The sequence below is a fragment of the Engraulis encrasicolus genome, chromosome 13 (genome assembly GCF_034702125.1).
Source record: "Engraulis encrasicolus isolate BLACKSEA-1 chromosome 13, IST_EnEncr_1.0, whole genome shotgun sequence".
Classification (NCBI taxonomy): domain Eukaryota; kingdom Metazoa; phylum Chordata; class Actinopteri; order Clupeiformes; family Engraulidae; genus Engraulis; species Engraulis encrasicolus.
Window position 1 is genome coordinate 11,393,850 of NC_085869.1, and position 14,273 is coordinate 11,408,122.

At 43.4% G+C, this 14,273-nt stretch overlaps 1 protein-coding gene across 1 annotated transcript in view; it reads right to left on the bottom strand.

Annotated features, from left to right (window-relative positions):
- The window catches only part of itgav (integrin, alpha V), a 64,317-nt gene that overhangs the window by 6,203 nt on the left and 43,841 nt on the right, over positions 1-14,273 (bottom strand). Inside the window, exons 21-25 of the mRNA XM_063213043.1 lie at positions 13,605-13,697; positions 11,519-11,598; positions 7,733-7,813; positions 7,352-7,457; positions 6,015-6,173 (exon numbers count right to left, since the gene is read on the bottom strand). Of these exons, the coding sequence (XP_063069113.1) occupies positions 6,015-6,173; positions 7,352-7,457; positions 7,733-7,813; positions 11,519-11,598; positions 13,605-13,697 (519 nt within the window). The remainder of the gene's footprint in view (positions 1-6,014; positions 6,174-7,351; positions 7,458-7,732; positions 7,814-11,518; positions 11,599-13,604; positions 13,698-14,273) is intronic.

Here is a 14,273-nt window from a genome sequence, read left to right on the forward strand (position 1 = left end):
ATTGTCTCTCGCTACCTTAGCTATATACATAGGCTACTGCCTCCCAGAGGGAGTCTAAAACAAGACAGCGCCTGATAACAGAATTGCCATGTTATATTAAAGGCATTTTATATATTTTTTCCCAAATCTCAGAGTGCCTCTGCTTTTTTGCCCACAATATCAGTCTGTTGAGCATGGATATTTACAATTCATGGGGAACAAGAAGACCCCAGAAAAGAGCCAAGCTGCAAAATCAATCTTACTGAAATAGAAATTATGTTATTTGTCCTGAATTAAAGTGGTGTGGTCTGAGATTATTCCCTCCCTGGCGATAGTTTAGGCAGGGGACCAAGTTCAACTCCAGGACCCACATCCCAATCACCAGCTCTCATGAACTGATCCTAATCAGATGTTTGGCTAGACACACACACACACACACACACACACACACACACACACACACACACACACACACACACGCACGCACGCACGCACACACACGCACGCACACGCACGCACGCACACACACGCACGCACACGCTCGCACACACACACACACACACGCACACACATGCGCGCGCACACACAAAAGCGCACACACACACACACACACACTCATGCACACACACGCACACAAACAGGCACACACACGCACACAAACAGGCACGCACACACTCATACAGACACAGTGCACTTGCTTGCTTAGATGAGGGAGGTAATTCAGCATTAACTGCTCTAAGCCAGCCCTATTCCAGCTTTGCCTGCAAGCCATTCTCTATACCAGTGATTCTCAAAGTGCGGTCCAGGGACCACTGGTGGTCCGTGACAGAGCTCAGGTGGTCCGCGAGGGGATATCTATTCTTATTTTCACCACACTAGGGCAGGCTTGTAACGTCAATAAAAAGTATGTGATCTGCATCTAAATTAGCCGTGTCAAATTAGCACCCCTCAACTGTCAATTCAGTTGACAGGTGGTCCCTGAACATTTTTCGGGGAGACAAAGTGGTCCTCGGTCTGAAAAAGCTCGAGAAACACTGCTCTATACCCACAGCCCCTTCTGTCACACTATCTGTGATCCAACGACCATAGCTGCTGCCAACTGCCAAGATTGCAGACCCATCTCCTCTGCCTCCCCCCCATCCTCCATCCCACCCTCTTCACTCATCCCATTTTCTCTTAAATCTCCCATAATTCAACAGGATCCAAAGTGTTTAATCAATAATCTAGTCAATATGTTTGAGTGCTGACGCTGAATCTTCCAGATTGTGCTGCTGAGAATATTGGCAGGCGGGCGCCGGGTTTCCAGTGGAGTGGGGATGGCAGCCTCAGAGAAGCGTGTAGAACGAGCCATCCTGATGAGTCCTCTTTCTCTCCCTCCCTATTTCTCTTTTTCTCTCTCTCTCTCTCTCTCTCTTTCTCCTCCAATACTCTCTCTCTCTCTGTCTCCTCTGACACTCTCTCTATCTTTCTCTCTATCTTTCTCTCTCTCTTTCTCTTTCTCTCTCTCTCCCTCTCTCTCTCTCTCTCTCTCTCTCTCTCTCTCTGTCTCTCTGTCTCTGTCTCTGTCTCTCTCTCTCTCTCTCTCTCTCTCTCTCTCTCTCTCTCTCTGAGAAGCACCAGAGTCATTTCATGCAGCCAATATCCATCCTCTCCAACACCATGTGATGTGATGTATGCCATTAATAACCGCACTGGAAATTCAATAATTTCTTTCCTTTTTCCTCTGGGTCTTCCTGCCAGTGCAGTACTGCATTTAATTCCACAGTGTATGTCATTAGACTTGCACATTTGCTGCACACAGCCAGGGAAGCTGACAGGAGGGGGACAGAGGTCAGTTGTCCCGGGCCCAGGGACACAAGGGGGCCCAGGAGTGGGTCCTCATTACATAGTACATATTGAGGAGGGGGCCCTTTCAGATGACTTTGTCTTGGGCCCAGCCAAAGCTGTCAGTGGCCCTGCACACAGCAGATACACTTTAGTGCCCTCAGTGCCAAACTACAATTGCGCAAAGCTCATCAATAAATCAGCTGTATGTATTCTTCATTAGTGTGAAGTGCATTGCTTTGGTGTTTGAGCGCCTGGGACGGGGGAAATGCAAATCAAAGCTAAACGCCGCACTCACTCGTTCTTCTCACTGGGTTACTACAGTAGTAATTGCAGACAGTTGATGTCTCGTAGCTTACATCACCCAAAAGCTAAACTCAGCAGCAGCAGCAGCACCCGTAAAACACACGCACGCACACGCACACGCACACGCACGCACACGCACACGCACGCACACGCACACGCACGCACACGCACACTTCAACCACTTAAGCTTACTCCTGGAGACGGAGCGTGATGGGGGTTCCTACGCAATAAAGCAAGACATTTTGTCGATGCTTGCTGCAACACTTAAGGGCTCGTTGAAGGGGTTGATCTCCATGTCAGTAGGTGGCTATACTGTATGTAAAGTGCTATATGTAAAGGGCTATATGTAAAGGGCTACATGTAAAGGGCTATATGTAAAGGGCTACATGTAAAGGGCTATATGTAAAGTGCTATATGTAAAGGGCTATGGTTTAATCCCGGGACCCGGGATTCCCGGGAAATCTGATCAAAACAATTTCCCGTTTCCCGGGAAAGCCATGACGGGAAACCGGGAAAAAAAATTAAGTGCGTGTCTATTTGTTGTCCTAGCAACAGTAAGCAACAGTGCAATCTAGCAGCAGTAACACCAAAGATTCTCTTGCATTTAAACCGTCTCTGGTAACACTTCAGGCTCACTTAAGCAGCAGCAGTACAGGACCTTTTCAGCAATGTCTGGGTCTGCTGCCAGTTTTGCCTGGAGGCATTTTGTGAAATTGGACAATGACAGTGCGAAATGCACTTTGGGTGAGCGAATTATAATAGTAAGGTCGCCAAATTCCGCCCACTTCACTGATCACTTCACTGAAAACGTGATAATATCACTCTTTCAAATACTATTTAATTATGCTCTCGTATATTTTTGGATAGCGGCAACTGTTTAGATGAGGTAATGAGCAATATTACCTAACATTGGTAGTCCTTTCTATTGTAATTTGGCGATAACGTCCAGCATGTCCAAAATCTAGCTTCAGCACAATAGGGAGGGAAAGTAATCTCATCGCCCCCTGCTGGCAACGTTCCAACCCCCTGCAACAAATGAATGTTTTTTTTCTTTGAAAAATTACATCTCAGCCCTGACGACGAAGTAGAAGTAGTGGCAGTCATATTATGGGCATGTTGGCCCGTTTTATCGAATCAGGTGGTAAAATGTTCGGTTTTTCACTGATCTGAGCTGATTTTAATATTCTTTAAAAAGCTAATACAGAACTACACTGACTGGCATGTGTGGCTTGTTTACTCCATGTAATTAGCATAGCTAAATTAGCATAGCCAAACATGAGCCAGAGAGGTGGTTACTCGTCACCACAGAAGCCATCATATCTACTAGAGAATTTAAAACCATACCAAAATGATCGCGTGTATATATGTGTAATAAGAAGACAATGTGGAACTCATAGGATTACAAGAATGTGAAGATATGCAAGAACTTGCGTTCGTTCGCGTTCATTTGTTTCTCTTTGTTGTCAACGAGGCGTGGAGCACAGCATGCTGGGAGCTGTAGTCCGTTTCCGACCAGATTGGCACAATTTCTATTTTTCTTAAAAGGGCAAAAAATGACTTAAGATTTTCACAGGTAGTAGTTCATGCTATTGTGTACGCTGAAAAATGTGTCTGGTGTTATAGTTCCAAGTCATATCTTTGTGGGATTTTTTTAAAAAACTTGTCTATGGGAGTTTCAATAGGATCACCCTGGTGTTTGGAACGTAACCGCTAGGATCGCTGTTTTCCACTTTCCCTCCCAATTCTCTGGCGAAAGGCTCCCAATTCCGCCCGCTTGATTTCGGGTCACGTCTGTATTTCCGTTACTGTTTATTATTCATTCATGCTGTTGTGTTGATTTGGTTCACACGTGTAGTCCTGGCATTACCGATACAGGAACTGTGGAAACGGTTGAATAGGCCTACTTTTGGTCCTAAAGTGAAACAGGGAAGCGGCCAGGGCGAGTTTATAGCCAGAATGTCGTCGTGAAATTAAAGTTCCATCTGCCATTACGACACCCTTCATTACAATGCTGTTTATGGCCGTTTGACTCGGTTTTAAATGTCATCACCGTTTCAAATATTAAGCATACAAACTCCGTATCATGTCGATATCCATTCCTGACTCAGACAGTGGATACATAATTAACTATATATAAGTACCGGTAGGCGGGCGGAATTGGGGACGGAAACGGTTGAATACTTTTGGTCCTAAAGTGAAACAGGGAAGCGGCCAGGGCGAGTTTAGCCTATAGCCAGAATGTCGTCGTGAAATTAAAGTTCCATCTGCCGTTACGACACCCTTCATTACAATGCTGTTTATGGCCGTTTGACTCGATTTTAAATGTCATCACCGTTTCAAATATTAAGCATACAAACTCCGTATCATGTCGATATCCATTCCTGACTTAGGCGACTTGGTGTCACCGTCACCAACAATCCACCCGTCATTGATAAGCGCTGCATGCTGCGCACAGGCTATCATCTTACACTTCATTATTGTGTTGGTGGATAGTAGGCTAGAGCTTCATCTTAATTCTTTTCTCCCAATAATGATACAAACAGTAACAACTTGATACAAAATGCCAGTTTGGGAGGAACAGTTGAATTATAGCCCCTACATGACTAGATCAAAAAATGGGAGGAAAAAAACAAAACAAAAAAAACGGGATTTCCCGGGATTCCCGGGAAATGGGTCGTCCTATCCCGGGATTTGATTCATGCCATTTTCGGGAAAAATATTAAACCCTAGGCTATATGTAAAGGACTACATGTAAAGGGCTATATGTAAAGGGCTATATGTAAAGGGCTATATGTAAAGGGCTATATGTAAAGGGCTATATGTAAAGGGCTACATGTAAAGGGCTACATGTAAAGGGCTACATGTAAAGGGCTATATGTAAAGGGCTACGTGTAAAGTGCTATATGTAAAGGGCTATATGTAAAGGGCTACATGTAAAGGGCTACATGTAAAGGGCTACATGTAAAGGGCTATATGTAAAGTGCTATATGTAAAGGGCTACATGTAAAGGGCTATATGTAAAGGGCTACATGTAAAGGGCTATATGTAAAGGGCTATATGTAAAGGGCTATATGTAAAGGGCTACGTGGGGGTTACATCCCATTGGTCCGAGAGCCCATTAGTCTGACCACACACATACTATGCCCAAACCAAAACAAATCCTAACCCTAACCGTCATTAAAGGCATGTTCTGTCAGTATACAGTTATTTTAGCAGCATCATTTTGTAATTATTCACTTTTAAGTTAACCGAGAAGTTAAAACTATGCCAAAGCCAAAACAATTCCTAACCCTAATCATAATTAAAGGCATGTAGCATGTAGCCTGTTTGTCCAGTAGGCTGAGTATTATGCTCCTCCTCTATGGCTTACTGTCTGACCTATGGGCTGCTGGACCAATGGGCTGTCTGACCAATGGGCAGACCCCTAAATGCATGGTAAGTAGGGCTAGGTAAAATAATCGATTTAATCGATAATCGATCAGTATCATAAAAAAAATCATAATCGATTCACAGGGCACAAAATCGATTTTTTTGTTCTTTTTCTTCTTGTTCTTTTTGTTTAATTTAGGTCTATGGAAAATACCCAGCAGGTATTAGTCAATTAGGCCTAGGCGTACTTATTACAAATTAGCAATCTGTTGACACTATCAAGCCACAGCCCTTTGACATTTTTACATAAACATAGGCAATAGCATCTTTTGGGCGAAATCCTTGCACCAAGAAGGGAACGGATTGAATCAATTCGGAATGAATCAAATCGAATCGAATTTAATCGTGATTAATCGATTCAAAGCCCTAAGAATCGAAATCGAATCGATACAGGAACATGGCTGCGATACCCAGCCCTAATGGTAAGGGCTATGTTAAGGGATACAAGTAAAGGGCTTGTACACTACTGTACTTACGGACACGTTGAGGGGGTTGATCTCCATGTCGGTGCTGCAGTTCATGGCTCCGTCCACGGTGTACTTGGTGATGTAGAGCAGGGAGCCGTTGTTGTACTTGTACGGCAGCCGGATGTCCAGCATGGCCTTGCTGAAGGTGCTCGGCCCCTTGTTACGCAGCTGAGAAGAGAGCGGATGAAAATAGAAAAGAATGAGAATGGAGCAAAATAGTGAGGATGTAACCAAGTGTAGTTTTGGGTAGGGTGCGCACATCCAAAAAACACTTTTGCAGGTGCCAGTGGAAGAGAAGAGAATGAGAACAGACCAGAATAGTGGGGATGTAACTAGGGGTCTACAATATGACAATATTAAATCCTGAATCGTGAAATCGAGTACAAGATCGCCTTGAATCTGCCAAAGTGGAGAAATCGCATAGATCGTCTTGTAGTGAGCATGTTTACTATCAGTATCAAAGGGATGTCTACTTACTTAGTGTTGTTGTCTTCACTTTTATTCTTTACATTATTGTACTCCAAATAGAAGAGAATGAGAAGGGAGCAAAATTAGCATCTGCACTTGTCGTTTTGCATCTGCACTTGTCGTTTTGCATCTGCACTTGTTGTTCTGTATATTTCCTGTGTACTTGTATAGTGATGTTGGCTATGATTGATGTCCTCGTTTGTAAGTCGCTTTGGTCATAAAGTAGTGGGGATGTTACAAAGTGCAGTTTTGGGTAGGGTGCGGTGCGCACATCCAAAAACACTTTTTCAGGTGCCAGACAAAAGTGTCAGACAGCTGAAGGTGGTAGGTCTGCACACTGCCAACAAGCTCCAAAAAATAAACTTCATTCGGCTGAAGATTTAGGGTGATCGAAACGTTGCTTTTTAAATAATAACGTTTATTTTTGGAGCTTATTGGCAGTGTGCAGACCTACCAAAGTGTGTAAAGAGAGCGAACGCAGTTATGACCTGCAAAGGTTACGAATGGTACTTTACCCTTTGTCTTGCATTGCTAGGGGGAGCGGTAGCAAGTACCTGGATGACTGACTTCCCGAATAAGAGTAATTTAGAAGTACACTTGTTCATATAGTCATATTAAGCAAGGGCCACAAATGTAGGCCGTCAGTATCTAGTGGGGAGGAAAACTCTAATAATACCTTTTGGCCAAATATACACTGGAAAAATCCTGATAGTGCAGGAATACTAGGAATTTGACTCTGGTAGGGGTTAGATCGTTTTAAATACCACAAATACAACATGTTAGCACCGATTTAAGCAATACAATGCATTTAATGTTCAATGTCATGGCAAGCTGCAAACTTGAAAGTTAAAAGGAAATGAAAAGAGACAATAGCTCACCTCATAGACATGGAGGATGAGGGGTCCAATGTCGTCCTCCAGTACTGGGTTGTCTTTTGGCTGCCAGTTGGCGATGGGCAGGAATACTTGATCAGGGGCGGACACGCTGTAGGCACATGGGAGCAAAAGAAAAGAGAAACAGATGGATATCAAGTTCTTACTTGGAGAAAAATCTAGATTTTAAAAAATACACCATAGAAATATACATACGCCATAAATATAAGAAATGTACCATAAATACACAAAAATATAAAGTTATTCTTTGGAGAAAGATGCAGATTAAAAAATACATACATAAATACATAAATATAAATATGCCAAAAATATATTTTTTAAATACCATACCATAAATACACAAAAAACAGACCAAGAGATGCTCACCCTCTGATCTCCACCTTGGCCAGGACTGCCAGATTTGTCACACTGGAGACGAGGTTACTAGTGTTGTTGAACTGGTTAGAACTGAAACCACACAGAATAAGAATCATTACAGTGAGATTCATAAAGGTGATATATAATACTCATATTCAAGAGATTGCATGTAATCATAGGAAAGTGTTCAAATTGAAGATCCAAAATATTTCAAGATTCAAGACTGCTTTTATTCGTCCGGAAGTAAAAAGGTAAGGATTGGAAACATGTAGACTCAATTCCTTTTCAATTCCACTGGCAACCATACTGTATTTTTTTAAATCTGATTTTCACAAAATCTAATTCTGTTTACATTTTGCATCTTCTTCCATGTCCCCTGAGGGTAAGCATCATTTTCAGGGTTCCCACTCTTAAGTCAGATATAAAATTCCATGACTTTTCCATGACTTTCTGGACTTCAACTATTGTCCTTGTATAGCGTGTTGATGGACATTTTCACATCAGTAAGCCCACTGCAAAAAATTTAATCTTAGCAAGCTTATTTTTCTAATTTCAAATAAAAACATCTAGTCAATCTTATTTTAAGACCTAGAAATTAGGCTATTTGTACTTATTTTTTTTAATACTTATTTTTATTTATTTGTCCATGGGGCAAGGTCTTTTTTCTTGATTAGATTATTTCACTTGTTTCAAGCAAATTTTGCTAACAACAAGTATAAAAATATCTCCAAGTCAAAATATCTTGCCCCATGGACAAATGTTTGAAAACAAGCAGAAATAGTCTAATTTCTAGTTCTACATTCCAGTTAAAAAGTACTAGTTAGTGGGTGATTTTTACTTAATGTAAGATTGACTAGATGTTTTTACTTGAAACTAGAGAAAAGCTTACTAAGATTTCATTTTTTTTGCAGTGCCTTTTTTGACAGAGGTGAGCCCCCTTCTCCATTCATTTCTATTTCTCTGGTCTACCTCCAAAAAATGGCTGCCGCCACGGATTGCTGTGAAAAGAGGGGCAGGGTAACCTCTAGTGTTATGTTCTACCTGTATGATCACGCCACCCTGGTGGACTGCCACCATTCTCCATTATAGACCCAGTCGGCAACTTTGGGCCCGTCCACGAAAATGCTGGTTTTCCCCTCCGTTTGCTCCACCTGCTGCATGTGGTGGCAACATAATATGCCTCATGACTGGCAGTGATTGGCACTGCACGACCACGGGTGGAGGGGAAAAAATGCACTTCTATGGGTGGGCCAGAGGTGCTGACTGGGTCTATGCTATGCCCCTCTAACAGCCATGAGGATACTCAACACCAGATGGCACTGTTGCTCCACTCACGAGCCCAAAAAGGGAGAATGCCAATTCAACAGCTACAAGCCACAAAGAACACTCACATTTTTGTCAGGATCACATCAGATCAGCCCCCAAATCCCCTCACACGCGCAACACCGCCTCTACAGGTCTCTGAGGGAAAACTACTCCCCGTGTTTCATAACGGCACTTTGGGGAAACATGACATTGGAGCTTTGTGTTGTGTAGCCCGCATTCCTCTCCTCTCCTCTCCTCCCTTTCCCTCTCCTCTCCTCTCCTCTCCTCTCCTCCCTTTCCCTCTCCTCTCCTCTCCTCCCCTGTCCTCTCCTCTCCTCTACTCCCCTGTCCTCTCCTCTCCTCTTCTCCCCTTCCCTCTCCTCTCCTCTCTCCTACCCCTGCTCCCCTCCCCTCCTCTCTCCTACCCCTGCTCCCCTCCCTTCCTCTCTCCTACCCCTGCTCCCCCCCCCCTCCTCTCCTCTCCTCTCCTCTGAAATGGTGCCAGTGTGGCCTTGTGTGGGTCGATTCGGGCATCCCATTACAAACGCATTACGGCAAAAACGAGCTCCATAAGGGGCCGGTGTAAATAGAAAAGACTGGCTGACAGAGGAGAGGAGGAGGAGGAGAGGAGAGGAGAGGAGAGGAGAGGAGAGGAGGAGAAGAGGAAGTCTATGTGGACAAAAACCGTGACCAAAATGGAAACTTGGGCATCTGTAATTAAAATGCCAACAGAGCCCGAGTCTCCATCATCATCATCATATGAAGAGTAATGGTTATGACCGAGCTTTCACTGGTGTGTTGTTTATTTACAGGAGGGTTTGGGGTTGGGAGGAGAGGAGAGAGAGAGAGAGAGAGAGAGAGAGAGAGAGAGAGAGAGAGAGAGAGAGAGAGAGACAGAGAGACAGAGAGACAGAGAGAGAGTGAAACAAAGAGAGAGAGAGACAGAGAGAGAGAGAGTAAAAATAAAGGGTAAAAATAACCCAGCAGCGGCAGCAGCTCACAGAGCAATCAAGAGCGAAGGGCTCCATTAGACGGCAGGCAACACCTCAGCCCAGCCACCCAAGACAAACAAAGCCGAGTCAACAGTCAAACTGCAACGGCTGATAAGCTTGCCGGCGTGATACGGCAATAATGCTCTCGGCGGTATGTGAGCCGTGCATGTTTTTCTAGACAACAAAAGCAGTGCAAAGGGATACAGTCACGTCGGGATAAAGCAGCTATGAGCTGATATAGCTGCTCACTCAGTCAGAACACACTGAACAACAAAATGGTGTTGGTTAAAGCTAGAAATGGGAACCTTTATCAGCATAAATTGAAACACATAAAAAGAGCAGTAGTTTCAGCAGTAGAAAATTAGGAGTAGCATTTATATCGTCCATTGCATCTAATGGTTATGGTATCCCACACAATGTCATGTACTCCCATGACCATGAAGAGAGATAAGAGAACGAGCATAAAAAGGTAAACAAACAATATCAGGGAAGGGTATATCAAGAGAAAGATATGGGGAGGAGCTGCCTTGGGTCTCAAAAAACGGTGCTGAGAAAGGACTGCTTAAGCATCAAATAAAAGGAAGGTCCCAAGGCCATGCGTCTATTGAGTCTTGAGTCTTGACTTTATGAGTCAAAACGTGTCAGTACATATGGATTTTTTTTTTTTTTTAAAGGACTACCGGTAAGTTAGCAGAGTTGCTTTGGGACCTTCCTTTTATTAGATTACACAAACAGTGGCCTCGTTTGCATTGAGTCGTTAAGTCTAAATGAATCATTCAGAATTAAATAGTTCCGTCGATTTTACGTACATTGCACTTCCATTTAATTCCGAATCGTGAGGTGTTTCACATGATTTTCAAAGAGGAATTAATTCAGTTTCATTCAGAATTGTGAGTTAACTCTGAATGAAATGCCTCATGCAAACGAGGGCCAGTGTGGCATACCTGAAATGTTTGTTTGTTTGCATGTATGGCCAACTAAGCAACTATGGCGATTTCATGACCAGTACAGGAAACAAAATTCACTTAAAAATCAACAACAAATAATTAAATAAATATATTATGTTTGGTCACATCAATACATTTTAAAAATTTCAAAACCTTTAAAGGTGGGACCTTATTAAAAACACCAAACATAGCTCCCTCTTTAAAAAAACTGCTGTCCTTCTAAGAGCAGTGGCATACATGAAAGACAGCAGTGTGTTAGGCCGGCCGCACATTGGCTCCGACAGCACTGCGGAGCACTTTCGCTTCTGACATAATTCGGACCCCCAAACCCAATTTCATACGAACACACCATTGATAGTCAATGGGCGGCGCCGACAAAATGGAACTTGTCTATAATCGACATCCGACATCCGCAAATGTCCGCAGACATCGGCGCCAGTGTGCGGGACTCTATTGAAAACAATGGAATCGAACTTTTGCGTAGCAGTGCTCAGCACTTTGTCGCAGCAGGTGTGCGGAAGCCCTTACAGTCCACATAAAGGGTGACGTACCTGACGATCTGGAGGTCGAACTTGACGGAGGTGTCCTGCTCTGCCAGCTGATGGACACTGAAGCGGAGTCCGGCCACCACCTGGGGAAGTACAAGTACAAAGGTGTACAATTAACGGTAAGTCTTCATTTATCCAACTAAGTTAAACCGCTTATGATCAGGTTTTTGGAGTAACCCGTTTATAAATAAACAGTTTATAATAATCGGTTTATCGCAGTTATTGGTTTATGAGAAATCGGATTCACACAGGTAGGTGCAAATGACAAATGGCAATAAACAATTAACTCCAATAACTTGTTTATTCCAATAACCCGATTATTGTGGTAATGTAAACGGACCCATTGCTACCTTCTTATTGTCTTCATTGCTGTTCTTTCATTGTTTTTTTGTTTTGTTGACAAATGGCCACATCTGTGGCCAATTAAGATTGTGCTCTCAAATGACCTCAACCAAAGCTGACTTCAGGATTGGGTAACGTCACACACCCTCCACTTCCTCTGCATGCCAGCTGCCATGGCGGCAATGGTTGGCACGGCACCTGTATCGAGTTTGTGTGTGTGCGTGCATGTGATGTTGGTCTGTTGATTAAGGATGAAGGAGGATAATGCAGCAGTGTGTGTGTGTGTGTGTGTGTGTGTGTGTGTGTGTGTGTGTGTGTGTGTGTGTGTGTGTGTGTGTGTGTGTGTGTGTGTGTGTGTGTGTGTGTGTGTGACCCAAACAGCAAACTATGCATCTGCAGCCCTGAATTTACATTGAATCATATTGAGCTTTGATCATCGTGGCACCCCACCCCCCTTTTCATAAGAGCAAAGCCCAAAACTGCAGCTGAATATTTTATCAAACACTTTTTGGATTTTTTCCCTCTGTGTTAGCCTCAGCTGCCTTTTGCAATTTGCTTCAGTGTGGCATTTTGCTTATCTCATCTGATGTGAAAAAATGACCATACATGCATTTTGAAAACAAAGGCGTACAAGAACTGGGGCCTATACTACAAAGCTGGTTCAAGATAAGTTAAGGTTAAGTTATGAGGCAAATCATCCAATACAGGAGCTTTTTCTTAAGAAAATGAGGACTCCAGGCTCTTCTATGAGATTACTTACCTCTTAAAGTTAACCTTAACTTATCCTGAACCAGTTTTTTAGCATAGACCCCTGGTACTGTAAGCCATGACTTACCCAACTAAGTTTACTCAGCCGTAAGTCGTCTTATTCTTATTGGTTCATGCTTCCAGCACACCCAAGTCAAAAGGTCCTTCTACAATTGGATTTGCTCCTTGCTCTAAGTTAAAGGGATCCCTGGGTGTTTAGCCTGGTCGGCCTTAGAAGCCTGGTATTGGTAGCGTGGCATTACTCGTAGCTTAGCATAGCAGGATTGATTTCTTCATTTATTAAAGTGTTCAGAAAGCACCTCCATTTGTAGAGCTTATATAAGATGCCATTTAATGTGTGTCATTCTGGGTGAACAGTGACATCATGTGGCTGCTACTTAGCCAGGCCGTGCCCTCCTAGTGACGCACCTTCAGAGTTGCCTCTAGTCAGGCCAAGAGCAATACGATATTGTTTCTGAGCTCCCGAAAAATTGTGAACTCCTCCCACTTTGTCGAGAAGCATTCAACCATTAGCAAACGAAGGGAGGCAGGTCGACCATGCCGTTTGGAAAATGTTATTTGTTATGCTCTTGATCAGACCAAGTCTCGAAGAGATTTGAAAATCGATGATAATCAGGCTAGTTGTTACTGCTGAGGTCTCTGGAAAATAACAGGGTTGGCATACCTTGATTCGGGCATGTATGGGCAACCAATTTTACAACAATGGCAGCTTATGGGTGAAACGGTTTTGAACTATTTTAAGAAAACCAAAAAACATTTTAGTGTTTGTAAATAAATCACATGTAGTATATGTATGTAGATGACAGCAGGGTCAATCCTAGAAGAATTCTTACTGGCCAGGCATCATTTTAGTGCACTTCTAGGTAAGTACCACCCCTTATTTGGTGTTAAACCAACCAATACAGTATGGAAAGGAAGTACACTTAAAAAAATAGAGGAAGGGAAACATCTGTCAGAGGTTTCAAAGTGTCATGCTGACCTTGGTCCCGCCCTTCATGGGGTTTCCCAGGTCGCACACCACCATCCGGGTCTGGTTCTCCCTCTTGTACGCGCACGACAGCCTGGACAGAGTCTGAGGGGGCGAACAACAAAACGACAAACAACAAAACCACTGTGATGAGGAACAAGTCAAAACAGAACACGAAACAACAGCTAATCACGACAGAGAGACCGCAACTGCTAGCCCACTACAAAGAGCTAGCTGAGTGGCGGCTGGGGAGTGCTGTTGCTACAGGGAGAAGTTTTGGACCACTAGGGCAGTGTTTCTCAACCGTTTTTGTCCTGCGTACCCCCTAAGCCATTTTGTCATATGATGAGTATGCCTCCCACTCATGCTCTACATCTGTTCCTCTATCCCAGGGTTTCCCAAACTGTGGTGTGTGCACCCCTGGGGGTGCGCGGCCTGTCACCAGTGGGTGCCCGAGCTGAATAGAGCAAGGATGGATATGTGTGTTTTTTTATCCAGCATTAATGAACGTCAGGTAGTTTTAATTGTTTTATGATTGTATCCTGGAAGGATCCATCTGAAGTGTCATTTTTAACTCATAGACTTGTCATGCAATAAGTTCCATGGTAATTATGGCAGAAAAAAGACATTAGATCGATTGGAAATCAGGATTACCAAAAATGTGCGGTGGTGCAACATTTG